This window comes from Hirundo rustica, chromosome 1, assembly GCF_015227805.2.
Source record: "Hirundo rustica isolate bHirRus1 chromosome 1, bHirRus1.pri.v3, whole genome shotgun sequence".
NCBI lineage: Eukaryota > Metazoa > Chordata > Aves > Passeriformes > Hirundinidae > Hirundo > Hirundo rustica.
This window is the reverse complement of record NC_053450.1, coordinates 110,002,395-110,020,724: the sequence shown is the minus strand read 5'-3', so window position 1 is coordinate 110,020,724 and position 18,330 is coordinate 110,002,395. Positions and strand designations below refer to the sequence as shown.

Sequence of the window (18,330 nt, the reverse complement as noted above, 5' to 3'; positions counted from 1 at the left end):
CTGGAATCAAGCTGAAGTGCTTTGTTCCTATTTCTATTGATGATAACCTGTAAACATTAGCACAATTCCTTTGGTTTTGTTCCCTGCTTTAATAAAATTAAGGCACTTTAAAGGACCATTATGAGCATGAAATCTTCTAATAATGTTAATCACAGCATACATCAAGTATCAAAGATTAGTCTTTTGTCTAAAATATGTGGATTTTATGCTCAATAGTTTGTAAGTTTTAAAGAGGCTTTTAGCTTTTATTTGTAAGGCTACTCTAATTGGCATGGGGTGATGATTTTAAATACACAATGAATTGTTGAGTACACGTGTGCTTCTGTAAACAATAATGCAGATTCTGATGTCTTGTGTAGAGTTAATGATGAATTCATTTTTTTGCATATCCATTTAATTCACTTACATAGTACTTAGTGTTGAGTGTTCAAGAAAAGCTTTGGGGTATGGTTGATTTGTTTCTTTATTATGTTTCTTTGTTCAATTTTTCAGAGAACCCTGTCCTTTGGTAGTCTTGCAGTCACTTCTGTGACATGCTGCCCGGGACCATATTGGAGGAAGGATTCCATACTGGATATTTTTTCCATAGTTGCCCTGATATGCAAGTTGCGAGAAGGTTCCTATACACCCATTTGCAGTTATGTAATGCTTCCCATAGTTGTCATACATAACTTTCATCTTATGATTTGTCTGTTCTTTGTATGTGTCATAACATCTGAGTTATTTAAATATCCTGTGCCAGAAATCTTGGCCTTTCTCTTGAATAAATGAATGAGTGCTAAGTCAATAAAACATGTATTTCTGTACTTCTGCGGCACCTTCCATTTACCTATTTCAGAATGTTTTCAAAGAGTGACTTGGGCTCTTGGCACTTGAGGTGGCAACGTAATTTACATACACGTAGAACAGAGGGAGGTTCAAAGCTGTAAAATCACTGAGCAGAGGTCACTCCAGCAGGAGTAAATTGGAACTTGCGCGGCTCAACTTTGCGTTCCCTGTCCTGATATCGCCTGACTTGATGATCTATGCCTAATTTTGGTAATCCATCTCATACCTTGTATGAAGTGCTGAGTTAATCCACCTAGACAGCATGCTGTTTCTAAAAGCAAAGGAAGTTGTGGGTACAAGATGTGAAGCAAGCTCCTTGCTGCCCCGACTTGCTGGGGGCAGGAGACACAGGGCTGCCTGCCTGCTTCCTTGGGGTCACCAAGAGCGGAGTGCGTTCTGTGCTTCATTATGTTACTGTGTTTGTGCACCTTCTCAGCCTCAAATGTGGTAGTGAAGCAGATTTGCTGACTCTCAGGAGTAATTCTGACATTGAAGTTTGTGAGGAAGGAGCAAATTCACTAAAAATTATTCTGGGCCCATCAGAGATCCTCTAGCAAAGAGCCTCATTGCTTGTTGGCTCATAGACCAAGTGGTGGCCCATTTGGACTGCATTGGTTCAGCAGTAGATGCTGGGTGAGTGACACACAATGGCTATTTCTAAACTGAGGAGTAAAAATGCTTAGAAGCATCTTGCTGTCCTGGTCCTCCCATTTTCCCAGGGGAAGATGGATTCAGTGTATAATTTGTTAACTTGTTGCCATGTCCTTGCTGCTGGGGACCAGGGTGTGGTGCAGAGCTGCGGAAAGGCTGCTTGTCTGAGTCTCAGACTGAGGTCTGGGTGCTGTCCTTGGAGAGGAGAAATGCCACAGTAAGAGCCCGTGGGCACCAAGATGGGCATTGAGAGCTGATCTTTAGGTGAACAGTTGGCTGCTGCTGATCCCAGTCTCCACTGGCTGCTGTGTTGGACAGACATCTCTGTTAGGGGTAGAGTTTGGGGTGCCCTCGCTTGTTTCATCAGGGAAGCTGCTTTCTCTTGCTAGAGTTTGTCTTTTATGAATTCTTGCTTTCTGTAGTGGTACAAATCTTGTCTTGATGGCATGGAATTCCCTAGCAAGTCCTCTGTTGGAATGGTTGCAGTAGCATTAAGTTCCTTTTCTGGGAGGAGTGTGGGGGATTTTTTTGTTGTTTCTTCTTTCTTAGAAGAGACTGATAAGAGCCAGACTTCCAAAGCACAGTATTTATGTGGGGCTTGAACTTTATGACTATAAAAATAAAGTGTTAAATAATTGGAAAGAGTGTCTAGAATGCATGCGAGCATGATGTTGAAAGCAAAGGTTTTGGTATTTCAGGTTCTTTTATCTTTTAAGGGCCTCAGTAAGAGTCAGACCTTTGCTAACCTAGTCAGAGTTTTTGAAGCAAACTTGTATGGTGATATTGTGCCTACAAATGCTGCCTTAGAACTTGTGTAAGTGGCCACTCTCTGGCTTTAGCAATATGGAAATGTGAAGAAGTACCAGTTTCAGGAGCTGAGAGGATAGAAACTACTGTGCCCTGCCTCCTTGTATTACAGGGATTCCTTTTGCTGTTGCTATTTGTCTATATAGTGTATTTTAAATATATATTTATATAAGTATGTATTATGTGTTCATATATTTTTTGTGTACATATATACATGTTCTATACATAGTTGTTACATATATTCATATTTATATAAATGTATAATGTAGAGTTGAAACTCTGTTGTCATTATATTACTGCATAGGCATTATTGCTATGTGCATGGGCTCTTCAACTTGCAGATCCTGATCTGTTGGTTCTGCCGTGCAAAAATGGGGGAAGTTTGTTATTTAAATTCAATTGTTGTTTAAATAATAAATTGTTCTTAGTGCTGAAAGACAAACAGTGCTCTTAGATTTTCATTTGGCTGCATGCTGGAGTTGTTATGGTGATCCAGATAAGGTCACTGGTGTGCTGGTGTTCTCTGGGTCTGGCTATGCTAGGACTAATATATTGGGAAAACTGATTTTAGAAATCCCTGCTTCAGGTGAAGAACAAATACTGACTTATTTATAAAGAGGTATCAACTTTTTGGTATAATTTTCATCTGTTGGGGATTTTTGATTACTTCTGCTTAGAATTATACTCTGTTTAGCATACTTCTCCCTTTCTTTTTTAGACAGGAAGGGTTGGTATCCTTGAAATTAAATGTGTTGTAATGATTTATGAAGGGAAAAGATTTTCTAAATAGAAATGTAATTAGTGGGTTTTGCTGATCTCCTTTTCTTCATTTCAAGCAACCTGTTTGTTGCAGTTGAGGCAATGGGAGAAATCAAAGCAATTGCTTAGAGGATGGGATGGGTTTGCTTCCACTAAATTAGATTCCAAAACTTACTGGAAGCATCCTGGGTCTTTAACATAATACTGTAATTTTAAAGATTTCAGATTTTTTTGAAATTCAATAATCTCTCCACTGTACCAATGCAAAAACTTACTTGGATTCAGATGTTTTTTTCATAACTTACCTTTAGAGATGGGTTGGACTCGATGATCTTGAAGGTCTCTTCCAACCTAAAAATTCTGTGATTCTGTGAAGAGAAATCTTCCAAAATACCTGTTGTACTAAAGAAGAGAGCTTATATTGCGACTGTAATTCATATGTGATAGTAGATGAAGGTGGTCATGATGGGAAAGTAAATACTGACTTGCCAGCACATTTTAAATTATCACTGTTTAGTGCTCACTGAGGATTCTACTTTGATTAACAATTAAGCACTTTTCACAGGTAAGGACAACAATGTAACCTGAGTGTGAAATTAATTCCACCTGCCTGTAAAATGTTTGAATGCAATAGTTTACCTGCATATATATTTGGAAATTCCTCTTTTATCAGTGTCCCTTTTTAACCTTCTGATTGTGTACTTGCAATTTAGTAGAAGACATTATCAATGCATTTTTCTTAAAGAACTATCATGTTAATTCCTAGATGTAGAAATTGAAATGCATTTTTCCTTGCCTGCTCTCATATTTTCTTACTGTGACTTAATGAACGTGTAGTAAATTTATTCTGGCTAGGAAGTGCCTTTAGAAGGACCAAAACCAGATTGCCTGGATTTTTTTTTTCCACTAGAATTGTGTGTTCATTGGTGCTTTGCATCCAAACTGTTAGATTCAATACAAACTGCATATTAAAGGTTAGTTAATGCTGCAGAATTTCAGAAAAATAAAAAATCTAAGTTCCAGAAATTCAGTTGTACTTTCGTTAAAGGTGTTCTTATAAAGTAGATTTTACTTTGACTTGGTAATTCACAAGAGTTGAAGTATTTTGTGTAGTGAAGAGCATAGTTACTTATTTCTCCCCTAAACCTCAAGACAATATTCTGTATTGTTTTTAGTTCTGAAATCCATCAGGTCCTATCTGCTCACAGAACATGACAGTTTAAACAGGCAAAAAGGCATTGCCATCAAAATCCCTTGACAGGCATGAGCAATATTTCCAGCTGAAGTGAAGATCCCTGACACTTGGAAGAGAAGAATTGCATGGAGATACTAGTTCATGTTTTATGTAGTTTATTTTGAAGTCACTCAGGAGTTCAGTTCAAATTTGAATTTGAATTTCATCTTGTTGAGGAGTCTTCTTTAATTCAACTGAGGAGACAAAAACCTGTAAAATTCTCTCTGGCAGTCAGTTCTAAAAACTTGTTTGTATATCTTTTTTCCTATTGACTACTGGGCTTTATGAAAAGATTCTATTTCTCACATTTGCAGACATTTTTGTAGTGATACATATATTAATGACATACAGGGACATTTAAATGAATGTTTATGCATGCACATGCATATATGAATGGATTTACATAACAAACTGTTAAATTTAAATAAAAAACGAGCTCCTCTTTCTTCATTCTGTGAAGATGGTGAAAAAGAGGTATGAGACAGGTCTCTTCAATAGTCCCATCTCATCCCCCTGTCACAGTTTGTTTTGGATTTAAGGTGGAAAATGACAAGGAAATAATTATAAGTTGCCTTCCCTAGGAGCACTGCTCTGTAGTTTGCACACACAGGTTGGGAAAGGTTTTTAGTGAGACTGTAGGTGTTTGAAAACTCAGAACTGAAATTCTGTTTATCCCATTATTACCACCTTTATACATGTGCACTGCTCAGTTTGATAATTTTCAAGAACTGTGAGGTTTTAGCCATTATATTAAGGCTGCTCAATATTCTTAAAATACTTTGTTTTTGGAATAATGGTTTCTTTCCATGCTAAGGATTCCTAACTGCAATTGATGCAAGTCTGCAAATTGAGCTGGAGAAATCAAACAGAACATCTAGAAGATGAGGAACAGTTAGGGTGAGTTTCATCTGCATTAAGCCAGTCATCTGCAAGTTAGACTTGGAGCTAACTCTCTTCAGAGATCTCTGTCAAAAGAAACAGATCAGATGAATCACCCTCTGCAGGTGTCTGTTTTCTCTGACTTTGCAGAACGCTTAGAAAGACTGCCTCGGAGATCTTGCTTTTTGACATACAGCCAGCTGACACAAGTCCCACTTGCAGTGGCTGCTTATTTAATATCAAAAAGTCAAACTTTCTCATCACTGGGAACTGTTAAGTTGGAGGAGGGATGGAAGGAAGTCCTCCAGGGCATTGTGTGTTCTTCTTGCAACTCGGATTCTTTTTTCCTGTTTCTTTGTTACTTCCACACTTTTGGTGCTTTGGCCAGCAGCAATTCTATTAAACTACATGAATGTGATTCCTCCTTAGAAACCGGGATACTTCCTATATGGATCCTCTTGGGGAGGAGGAGAAATAATAGTATGTCATAATATAAATAGGGTTTATCATAAAGTATACCTGTAAAATAGATTATTTAAAGCCACTTAAGCAGTTTTAGTTTTGACTTGCCTGAATTTTGTGATCTTCTCTCATATATGCACACATGCATACAGAAATTTATATTAAAACTGGTTTTTGAAAGAAGATGACTAATAGAAAACAAGTTTGTCATCAGTGTCATTAATGCCTGTACACTTTATTGAATTTGGAACTGACAGAGCCTGCAGAAATCCCTGTTGCTGGGATTATCTGATAGCAGCTGAGGTGTTGATAGCATATTGTGAGCTAGAACATAGTATTCTTCAGCAAATTTCACACTGTAAAGAGAACACAGAAGCCAGATCTCTGGCTTTATTCTGGACTTTAAAAAGGACTTCCTTGGTGAATATGTGTTTTTCATGTAGCTTGACTCATCTCACCCTTCCTTCATTTAAATTTGTCTCCTAATTCATTATTTGGCTCGAGTGCAAAATACAGTGGTAATTCTGAAGGTGCTTGGAAGCAATGATGTCTTAAATCCTTATAAGTATTTCCCTGTCAGGAATGATGCCTTGAAAGTATTTGCTGGAAGCTAAGGAACTCAGGGTTTCTTCTGTATTTGTTAGAAAGAAGCTCCTTCAGGGGGTGAATCTGAATCACTGACCATGCAGTGAAATAAAAAACCTGAGTCAGGACATAAGTATAGATGCTTCTTGACTATCTATTTTTGAAACTTAGTAACTGTGCTATATTTATTACTGAAGTTACTCCTGCAAGATTCTAGTAATAATTCTGTAAACAGTGTTTTTAGTCAGCCAATTTGAATCTGATATCAGCAGTATGTATGTATATATGTATCAGCAAAAGGTATGATGTTGCAGATATTTATGTGAAGTTTCTACCATTTAAATTCTCTTATCTACCATTTTAATTTTATTATCTGTGACTTGAAAAGGATAGCAGGGAATTCTCAGGATGTACGTGTGTACTAAGTGCAGACCGTTTCTCTGCTCCTTATATGGATGCTAATTGCAGTGTTTGTCTCTCATTTAGAAATCAGATGCTCTTCTTTTTTTCTTAGTGGCATATTTTGTTTAAAAGACTCTATGGATTCCACATAGTTACAGGGGGTTACAGGGGCAGCTTCTCTGAGAGGCTGCCAGAAGCTTCCTCCATGTCTGACAGAGCCAAGGAGAGAACCTGGGCTTGTCAGTGCCTGTCAGGGGTGGTGGTAGCACTTCTGGGATCCTGTATTTGAGAAGGAAAGTTATTGCAGAGAACAATTGCAAATTGCAGCCAGAGAAGAGAGGAGTGGGAGTATGTGAGAGAAACAACCCTGCAGACACCAAGGCCAGCAAAGAAGGAAGGGCTGGAGATGCTCCAGGCTCTGGAGCAGAGATTCCCCTGCAGCCTGTTATGAAGACCGCAGTAAAGCAGGGCTGTTCCCCTGCAGCCCATGGAAGTCCAAGGTGGGGCAGAGATCCACTTGTAGACACTCCCATGCCAGAGCAGATGGAAGCCTGAGGCTGTGGCCCCAAGGGAAGCCTGTGCTGAAACAGGCTCCTGGCAGGACTTGTGACCCCACGGGGGACCTGCAGGAACCTGTTCCTGAAGGACTGCACTCTGTGGAAGGGACCCACACTGGAACAGTTCAGAAGAACTGCAGCCTGTGGGAAGAACTCATGGAGAAGTTCATGGAGCAGTGTGCTGGGGGAGGGGAAGAACTCCTCCCTCTGAGGAGGAAGCAGCAGCAGAGGCAATGTGTGATGAACTGATCATTCCCATCTCCCTGCACTGCCGGAGGAGGAGGTAGAGAATCAAGAATAAAGTTAAGTCCAGGAAGGAATTAAAACACCCCAGGGTGGGGGGAAGATGTTTTCAAGATTTAGGCTTACTTCTTACTTTCTTAGTCTCTTTTATTGTATAAAGTTACTTTTCCCAGGCCAAGTCTGTTTGGCCCATGACAGTGACAGGTAAGTGATCCCTCCCTGCCTTTATCTCAACCCATGAGCCTTTCATTATATTTTCTCTCCCTTGCCCAGGAGAGGAGGGAAGTGATAGAGCGACCTTGGCTGGCTCCTGGCGTCCAGCCAGGGTCAACCCACCATGACAAGGAACAAGAAAGCTTGAAATTGATACAAGTAGCAAGGCTGATTTCTCATGGTGTTTTCTTTTCCTTTGTGCATTTTACTCGAGTTGGCAACAGTTGTAGACAGTGACATCATGTGTTAAGGTGAAGAATTTCACTTTTCCTTGGTACTCATCTTTCACAGGTTTTTTATTTTGTTGATGCTATTATTATTATTATTATTACTATTATTATTAGTATTTTCATTAAAATGCTAAGATTATATTCTTGCTTTGTCATGCTTTTTATTTTCCATGTGTACATATATTTTACAGCTCACTAGCTAAATGTCCTTGGGGAGAAGTTGCAGTATCAAAAAACAATTTCTTTTACTGAGAAATTTTTGTTTAGATTTGTGTTCACTGAATTAAGAAGTGCTATCAAGAAAAGAGTTGGTGGAAGTGACTGGAAACCCAGAGAGGTCTCCATAGGAAAAGAAGGTTGCACTGTAAACATGCTGATTGTGGGGATCTGTGGTAGATGTGTGTGGGAAATGGATTTGTAGAGAATTTTTAAAGTGTAGTGCAAGAAATTGAAAGATTGTCCCTATTTCTAGGAAAAAGAGGTAAATGGCAATTAGATGAAAGGCAAAATTGAAAAGCAGGATTTCTTAGTGAAAGGAAAAGGAAATACTTTTTGCCATTGTGTAGAACATGTTGCAGTCAGGGACTTAAAAACATATAAGCCAGTGTTTTGCTATTAGTATAGTTTCTGAGATTATTCAACATCTTGCAGGGTAAAAGAGAGGCTTTAATGTGTTAGCATTATCTAGTCATGAGCACTTGAAGGGCTCGGAAGTCAAATCTGCTTTCAGGATATGTGTGCTCAGCAATGACCCCTGCTGATGTTGCAGGTGTGGCAATGTGCTGCTCAGGCTTGGTGCGTACAGGGAAAAAGACATTCAGCTCTTGGGTGCTGTTTTCTGCTTGAATGTCTTTTTCATTTCTCTTGAGGAAAAGGAATTAGGCTCTAGAAGCCGAATCTGCCCAGGGCCTGTCAGTTAAACCACACAAGTCAGTCTGTGGGTGCACTGAAGGAAGAGAGGAGGAATGCTAGTTGCAAGAAAACCACTTTTTCCCCATAATATTGGTAGGGAAAAAAGGGCTAGGCTGAATCATAGAGGCCTGCTTGTATGGCAAGTGTAATGTATTCTCTCTTTTTCTCCCCTTTGTTTTCATTTGTTTGTTTAGGTTGAATTTTCCTATCCTCCCCTAAAACCTGGAGAAGGACATGACAGCCACAGTTTACCAGAGGAATGGAAGTACTTGCCATTTCTTGCCTTACCGGATGGCGCTCACAACTATCAGGAAGGTGAGCAATGAGAGAAAAGTTGTGTGTACTTCTACTGCAATGCAAAGAAAAAACCTGACATCTGAACAGCTGACCAATGATTCTTTTTACTATTAGACTTCTGCACTTTTTGTTTAAGTTGCAAAATACATTGGCAATGGCATGTTTCTTTAGGTGAAAGTGAAGGTGTACCTCCTAAATCCAGAATTCAGATGCCAGTAAAAACTTACAGGTTACACATCAATTTTGCATAGTTCTAGCACAAAGCAAGGCTGCTGGCTTTCTCAGAAGTTCTTTGAAGGGTGAATAAACTCTCTTTCACTAATTTAGAGATTCTTAAAATGACCTACAAGTCATGGAATGCCATGTCAGTATAAGAGGGTGAGCTTTAAAAGGATATTTGTTACCAGAATAAAGACAGAAGTATCCATTTGCCGTATAGTCACCACCAAGTTTGTGGCACTTTTTGTTTTTTTAGTAGCGTATTTATTCCTTTATTAGCAGTTCTACTCATCCCTGACATTTATATTTGTGTCCAGTTGTTCCATCTTTTCTTTCTGCAGAGCAGACAACAAGGAAGTCACTTTAAACAACAAAATAACAGAAACCCTTTAGTGCTACTTTTAATTTGTTCTGGTTTTTTAACTTTATATACTTAGCTTCCTTATTGTCCAGCTTTTGGAGATCTCATTTGGAAACAAAGGAAGTTTATCAAAAGAATCCCTTTCTAGTAGCAATAAGAGTGTCTCTGACTGCTCTGGGTCATGATTTTTTGCTGAATTTCTGCATTTTAAATTGCATTTCAAGAAGTAGGCTAGATTCAAAGCTAGGAAAATCACAGGCAGCTGCATTTATCTGCTCTCTCTTGTCTCAGTACCATTCCAGGTAATACTCAACTTTGAGCATTTTTATTTCTGTGCTAGAAGAATATAAATGTTTATTTTTTTGGTAAGAAAAAAAAGAGTTGGCATCAAAGGGGAAATATATATCCTTGTGTTTTATAGGGAAGAATACACATGAACTTGAGCCAAGCAAATAGATTTTCTGATAATAATTGTATTTAACTTACTGTAACTTTATTAGATATCTGGTTTTTGGGTTTTAAACTAATTCCCGTGGATAGTTTCCTTTGTGCAAGGAGGATGACTTGGTACAGGAAATTGTCTTGCAGGCTTTATAAAACCCTAGGTGATCTCCAGAATAGAAACTTGATCAAGATAGTAAGTTTTGTTATAAAAAGTCCCCCTCTCTGTTGGTCATAATGCATATGGGATTGTCTCTCCTGTTCATTTTTTTACTATGAAGCAAACAAAAAATTAATAGTTGGTTTAAAAAAAAATTTCACTCACGCTTTGAAAGGAGAGGACAACTGTCTTTCTTTGCTTAGAGTTTAGCAATTATTTTGCAATAGCAGCAGGTGTGTGTATGTACGTGTGTGTGTGTGTGTGTGTGTGTGTGTGTGTATATCTCAAGCCATAAAAGCTTTTCTCTTGCCATATTTTATAGATACTTTTCTTTTTCGTTTTGCTCTTGCACAGAGACAGTAATTATTTTCTGTCAGACTAGGTTTCACAAATTCTTTTGGGTAGTATAGTGCTGGTGGTGGTGTAGATATCTACCTTTCAACTGTGTGTCATGATTTTTTTCTGAATTTCTGCATTTTTAAATGGTGTTAGGGGTTTTTTTCTATCTTGGTTGTGTTTGCCCTCTTAATGGCATCACACTCCCAAATTGTACACACTGAGTCACAGTGTCTTACCTTTGTTCCTTTGTCCTGAATTGGGAAAGCAGCATGCCTGTAGATTTCAGTGGTGCTTCTCTGCTGTCAGGTGCTGCTTCTGAAAAGCAGTGCTGGCTTGTTCTGGCTAAACATGAAGCTGGAGATTCTTCCACAAATTATCTTGCAATATGAAAACTAATTTTAAGTCCAGACATAACTTTATAGGTGACTTGTTCCTTTTTCTTTCTGGTTTTTTTTTTTTGTTTTTTTTTTTTTTTTTTTTTTTTAAACTTTAGAAAATAAGTGTGTGGCAGTACTTTCTGTGGTAAACCTTTAAGAGATGCTGAAAATAAATATACCAAACTCCTGTTAGTGAATTACAAAACAGTCTTTTTTTTCTAGATACCGTGTTTTTCCATCTGCCTCCAAGATGCGGGGATCGAACCACCGTGTATGGCGTCTCCTGCTATCGGCAGATTGAAGCAAAGGTAACTTTACAAGTTGTGAATTAATTATTTTAATGAATAATAGGCTCAAGGCATTAACAAACCAAAAATTCAGTGGCTTGCATTATACCAACAGGCAAAAACTTCATGATTGTCTTACATAAAGTCTGTGAAAACGCTCACACTGTGTAGCTCCAGAACCTGAGAAGTATTTTTTCCCATACATCAGCAGGTGTATTGTGATCTTTTAAAATGTTCAAGGCAATTGAAAAATGCATTTTGTTTCTTGAGAGCCAATCCAGCCATCAGCACCAACTGACAGTCTGTCACGTGGCAAAGTTAAATTTCCAGGCAGTAGGCCTTTTGGGTGGAAAAAGTTGAAATTTCTCTCCATAGAGAATTGGAGTACTTCCTGGGATCTGACCATGCAAGTGTAGGGATGTTTCTTTTCACCTACTTCCTTTGCCAAGTGTACACTTGCAGAGTAGACTGGAATCTTCCCATTCATGGTAGCTGCTTAGTGATTCCAACTCATAGCAGTAAAACTGAAAAATTGAGGAGAGCCACAGTGTGCACATGATCACACTGAGGAAATCAAGTACTTGATCTACACAAATCATCCCATGTTTAAAAATACAAACTTTAAAAATAGTAATGGTAGTATGATCTGTCCACTTAGAATTGAGAAGTTATTACAAATTTATTTTAAAATTACTTATTTTTTCAGTGAATTGCCAAGAATCTGGAACATCATGTGGGTTTGAGTTTTAATTTACTCCCTCTGAATATATGACTCATTTATGTACTCTGTGTTAATTACATGTTGATTATATTTCAAGTTCCTGTTCCTGCTCTAGGAGAAATTTTACTCGTGCAGTTTTTAATTCCATTTCTTTAGAACTAAATTCCATGTTGATTTTCATTTGCTCATTATTTTTGCACCAGCCTTCACTCTGTTCTGTGATTTAGAGTCTTGCTGTATTTAACTATGCAATAACTTGGCTTTATTGTGCTCTTGATTCCAGTTTATGCTTTTTAGTAACCAATTAAGAAGATGAATAAATATTTAAAATGAACTCTTTGGAACAACTAGAATAAAACCCAATGTGTTTCATATGACAGCTCTAGCACTCTCTCCATCTGTCCTTTTTGATGTGTAGGCTGCAGTCCATACATTTTCTGTCTTGTGTAGTTAAGTGAATCATTTGTGTGTGTTCTGCCCTCACCATTTCTAGGTTTGCTGTTAAGTGCTGGGACCATTTGTTCTGGCTGAGAATGGAGCTTATTTTCTGGATAAGCTTTTATTTTATGGATGGCTCAAAAAAGATGCTTGAGTATGGAACAAATGATTTCTAGGCAGAGACATTTTATTCTGATCCTTTTTCACAGATGATGTTAGAGAAGAGCAAGTGATGTGTTGTATCTCTCCCATGCATTCCCCTGAGTTAAAATGCCATTTCCTTTTCTAGGCTGTTGCTTTTTTCTCACACTAGTGTCTTTTGAACAGTGCTTTGCCAAGTGTCACAGCTGTATTTGGATCTTTGCAAACACAATGAGATGAGAATACAGCTCTGGCATGTCAGTGTTAGGACCCTTTTTACTGGGTAGAATCATAGAATCCTCATACAATGGTGTGGGCTGGAAGGAACCTTAAAGATCATCTAGTTCCAACTCCCTGCCATGGGTGAGGATGCTACCCACTAGACCAGGTTTCTCAAAGCCCCATCCAGCTTAGCCTTGAAAGCTGCCAGGGATGGGGCATCCACAGACTCATTGCTTTCCTAGCCAGCATCCAAGTGGTTGAATTCCCACATTAGGATAAGAGCTTGTGAGCACAATGCTTTCCATAGTTGGAGCAAGGCCTTATCAACAGGCTTTCCCTGATCAGGCTGCTTGTAGTAGAGCCCAGCCAGGTGTCCTTTGTCAGTGCTGTCCTTGATTTCTACCCACAAATTCTTAACCTCTTTGTGGCTGTTTCTCAGAGCTCTTCACAATCTAACCATTCCTTAACATAGCAGACAACACCCGTGCCTCTCCTTCCCAGCCTGTTCCTTGTGAAAACGTAAGAGCGTACTGTTGCATGGTTTGGATATTCCACCGCTGAAGATGGCCATTTTTAGAATTTTATTTAAATAGTGGGGTAGTTGGAACTAGACTTGGGAAATAATTCTTTCTGAAATTGTGTTTGGGTAAAAATTCTGTAATATTTCTATTTCTTAGGCATTAAAAGTACGGCAAGCAGACATCACCCGAGAAACTGTACAGAAAAGCGTCTGTGTTCTCAGTCAACTGGTAAGAACGTTTGTTTAACTCCCAAAACACCTTCAGTTAACCTTAACAATTGTTCTTCCATATTCTTATTTGGAGCATTTATCTTCTAACATCTGTCTTAGCCATTGCAGAGTAACAAAATACTAGAGTAAAATCAAATTGGAAGGCCGAGGCATTTGAGTGAGCTGCCTTAATTTGTGGTACCTACTTGTAACTGCAAAAGTGTCTGCCATTGTCATGGGTAGATGCCTATTTGCACTTCTGATCCTTCTTAAATGCCACTAACTCAATTTCATGTGGTAGAATTGAGGAGTTTGGCTGGTAGAATTGAGGATTTTGGCTAGTATAATGACAGAATGGGTAGGGTTGGAAAAGGCTTCAAAGATCATGTAGCATAGTAGCTGGAGAGAGTGGCTACTACCTTCAACTGTGAGGGAGGTTTTCTGATAGCCACACATACAGCATATTCTTGTTTTGAAGAGGTATCTTTTATTTCTACCTATTCATCAAAAGCTGCTGGTCACCAGGCAGGAAATACTTGTGCTTAAAGCTGAAGAAAGAACTATCACTGGAGCTATTACTACTGTGAACAGCATTAAAGCAGGAAGCCACTTTTCCAGAAAGACGTTCAATGAGGGTATGGTGCATGCAAATGGAAAGAAAATGAAATTATCTTCATTTAAAATGAGCATAGGAGAAGGATGCTGGAAGTTAACCACTGAGGACTGCTCATCCATGAACTCATGTATAATAAAGTGTCAGTATTGCAAGATAAGCATGGAAGAAGATTAAAGTTCAAAATGAGTGACTAAATAGTTTTATTCACTTGCTTTTGTGTTTGTTTTTCTTCCAAGCCTTTGTATGGGTTACTTCAGGCAAAACTGCAACTCATCACACATGCATATTTTGAAGAAAAAGACTTCTCACAAATTTCAATTCTAAAGGTAACTTTCCAGTAAAATCCACAAAGAACAGCTTTCAGTGTATGGCCACAAACTTTAGTATTTTAATTTAGTGCTCAGATTTTCCTTTTGTTTGAGTCATTCATTTATTCAGCTCCTGTAATACTTTAACATGAACTAAATGTACTACCCTAGTCTGACAGAAAGTCAACTTTCTGATTTGTTATGAGATACAAGTGTGGTTGTCAGCCTGTATCTCTTCTGATTCCATTAGTAAAATATTGCTTGCTTTCTGGAATAAGCCATTGAAATCCTTGAATAAGTGAATTTTATTTATTCTGGATTTTGTGTGACCATGTGCCATTAACACCTTCTGGGTTTTTTTTTTAACCTTTGTTCTAACTTTTACAGGAACTTTATGATCATATGAATAGTTCCTTGGGCAATACCTCCTTAGAAGGGTCACAAGTTTATCTTGGTAAGTGACTTGTTTTGTACAAGGCAGCAGAGATGATGTTACACTAAACAACACATGCCTCTCCTCAGCTAATTTGTTCATGTGCATTAACAGATTCAGCAGCAGAAGTCTGCTTTTCTTTATTAATGGATTTAAATAAATGTAAAATGTAATGTTGCTTTCATAATAGGACTTAGTTTCAGGTTGAAAGCCATATTACTCCTTGACCTAAAAGTCTGACTAGCAACTATTCATCTGCTTTTGATAAACAATACATTCTTAATTTTTTGATTGAACAGCCCACACCATCAAATTGTTCAAGCTTGCGTCTACCTGTTATTTAGGATATCTCAGCACCCAGTTCTGACTCTTCCCTGTGTTTTCTGAATGCAGTGTAGTATTTACCTCAGTGTTTCCCTAATGCTGTGTGGCAGCCAACAGGAGTTAACTCAGAGCACAACTATTCATGTTATTATTTTCTCTATTGTTGATGAATTCCTGCTCCTGCTGAAAAAGAAAAAAGAAAAAACAATTGTGTGAATTCTGCTATTGAAATAAACAGGTTCACACAGAATCCATAATGGGTGTCTACCTCACACTGAAAAATGGTGACAAGAAGTAAATTAGAATCCCTATCAGCTGTTGAGTTGTAATAATTGCTTTCTCTTTGGTGCCTCAGGTCTGTCTCCTCGGGATCTTGTTCTCCATTTTAGACACAAGGTAGGCATTCTCTACTAAATATAAAAAGGACTGCACTATTTTGGGGAGTAAAATGCTTTGTGAGGAACAGGAAAAAAGGCATATCTAGGCATACCTGAGCAGGGAGTAAGAAGACTGTTTCCTAGGTATTGCTGGTTACAGCCTCCTGATTTTTCCCTCACATTCCACCTGCATAGCTTCAGTGGAAGCACATTCCAGACTAAGGAGTTTTTTAAGTCTGAGGGGTTCCTGGAGATTTCTAGGTTTGTGTGACATTTTGTAATCCTGTCCCAAAGTTCAAATGCTATCTCATTTGTGATCTTGTTTCTGTTTCCTGTTTCTTGTTCCGTGAATGTAATAAAAGACTGCTGCTAAAGTCTATACAGACACAACTTGGAGCATTTTCCCTGCATTTTGCAAATTTGGTAGCTTCTGCCATCATAGAACCTGAGGGGACTTGGACCTCTCCTTCTTTTTCCTAATTTCTGTTCCAATTGAGTGTATCCTATAGCTAAAGTACAAATAGCATTTAGAATCTTTTATTAACTGAGATGCATCAAGGAAACAAGTTTGAGACTCTGAATTTCATGGTGTATTTGCACCTGCTTAGTAGATTTTTGGGGTAGAATTTATTTTTGTTTAACTTCAGATGTCTTCCAATCATAACCCAGAAGCATGTGTGTTTTTCCTTGAGTGTAGGGAGTCTGGACAGCCACTTTTGATCTAGATGCCTCATTTGTAGATGCCTAAAATTAGGTGAGGTGAATATTGTTCTTGGTATTTTGCTGGATTTTTTTTCAGTAATTCTCTGGAGGAACTCTTATGTTTATGCAGTTTACTGTTTTTCAAAATTCTGGGATTGCACACGTTCTTTTCGCTAAACTACATATGATTTGAATTGCACAGTTCTTGTTTGTGGAGGTTTTGATTATTTTTTGGTGGTTTTTTTTTTAACTCATGCTATTTTTAAATGTGTGCTCAGGTGGAGAAAGGGTGTTGGAACACTGGTTTTCACTGGTCAAATGCATTTGGTCATTTGATTGTTCTGCAGTGATTAACATAAAACCTTGAACAAGAGATTATGCTTGCACATTATTTTTGAAAAATGGCAGTGGTTCACTCACCATATTTTTTCTTTTTGTGCTTTTTTTCAGGTCTTGATCCTTTTTAAATTGATTCTTCTAGAGAAAAAGGTAATGCTTTGTAAGCAGAGGCAGGTAGTTTAAAGAGAAATGCAGCAGTTAAATCATTTTCATCTATAAAATAGAAGCATCTGAAGTCATATCAACAACTGTCCATCAATATATAAATTGGGTTATTAGGCTAAAAGAAACTGCTGTGTATTGACCTATTAATTTGCCTTCTGTTCTGTCCATACGTTGCTTTTTTTTTTTGGTATCCCAACCAGAGTAGGTAAAATGTGATGAAATGCATCCAGAGAAAATTAACTTACTGTGAAATATAGGACAGGATAAACATCATGCAGATAGGTTCCTGTGTGGAGGATCTGATAGGAAATGTGGGTACCTAAAAGGGCACATACAGCTTTACAAAGATGCAGTAAGTAAAAGTTCTGGTTTAGGCTTTAAATAGACAGACCAAAGGAAACAAGTGCTAAAAGTGTCCTTCAGACCTGAATTCCATGCAGGAGACAATGAAGAGAGCTGTATCTGTTGGGTCAGGCTGAACTCAGATTATAAATTGATAATTACTGCTGAATTCTAGGCTCAGTGCTTGCTTTGGGCTATCTTACTGCCTCAGAAGCATTGCTCTTTTAGTAATTTAAGTGCAATATGCAAAATGTGAAAGCAGATGTGAAATTGAGACATTTGTTTTCTTCTGTATTCATATTAATGCCCTAGAGAAAGAACTTTGAGTGAAATGACTGTGTATCAGTTGCCAGACAAATTTATGCAGGGATTTTGTTTTGGTTAAAAATGTTATTTAAAGCTTTGTTTCAGTTTCCCAAATGTCCTTTTTCTTCAGTGAACCTGCTGTGTTAAAACCCAAGTTCTTCAGAATGCTGGGAGGGCATGTTAGAATTTCCTGTTAGCTGTAGCTGGAAAGTCAGTAGGATTTAATCTATAAGTTATCAAAACAGTTGTGGAGGTGTTTTTTTAAATCTATATCCGAGACCTAGATACTTTTTGTGAGGCAGTAAATATGCTATTCCATTTTAAAATAGATGTAGCAGCTTCTCCAAAGCTTTTGCATTTGTCACTTAATTCTGTAAGTCAGATAGACCTTGACAGTTCTTTCAGGATTTGTTGATGAAAATATGTGCTGAAGATGACCATATTAAAGGCTATGCAAAAGGTACACTTGAGAAAATACAATTATGGCACAGTAGGGGTCACCAGATCAGTTCAGTGTTTGGACATATACAAAGAAAATACTTAACTGAGCTACAGTTCTTTTCTGAAACTGCTCAAACCACAAGACACAAATGCACAGGAAGAGAGGAGGGAGAGAGAGAGGGTTTCCCAAGTGTGTTCATATTACTCAAACATACAACATTGTTTTTGGAAGTTACTGAATGCTTATGGAACAAACCTGCAGGTTGCTTTGTGTCTGTTTTTCCCTAAGCTCTGACAGGAAGACAACACTTGCAATTTCAAAAGAAAGTTTTGGTTTTCAGGCGCTGCCTGTTTTCTGGCAAATGTTATGGTTTCAGAATAACTGTGGGAATCTGTATGTTCAAAGACTTTTAAATATAATATGCAAGAAGCCACTCGTAATGCCAATTTTCCTTGATCTGAAAAATGCCACAGACTAACTT

General features: G+C 38.0%; 1 protein-coding gene across 1 annotated transcript in view; it reads left to right on the top strand.

The window, feature by feature from the left end:
* AVL9 (AVL9 cell migration associated) overlaps positions 1–18,330 on the top strand; it is a 38,028-nt gene that overhangs the window by 6,839 nt on the left and 12,859 nt on the right. The window contains exons 2-8 of the mRNA XM_040068492.2: positions 8,957–9,077; positions 11,179–11,264; positions 13,443–13,514; positions 14,348–14,437; positions 14,807–14,873; positions 15,532–15,572; positions 16,706–16,744. Of these exons, the coding sequence (XP_039924426.1) occupies positions 8,957–9,077; positions 11,179–11,264; positions 13,443–13,514; positions 14,348–14,437; positions 14,807–14,873; positions 15,532–15,572; positions 16,706–16,744 (516 nt within the window). The remainder of the gene's footprint in view (positions 1–8,956; positions 9,078–11,178; positions 11,265–13,442; positions 13,515–14,347; positions 14,438–14,806; positions 14,874–15,531; positions 15,573–16,705; positions 16,745–18,330) is intronic.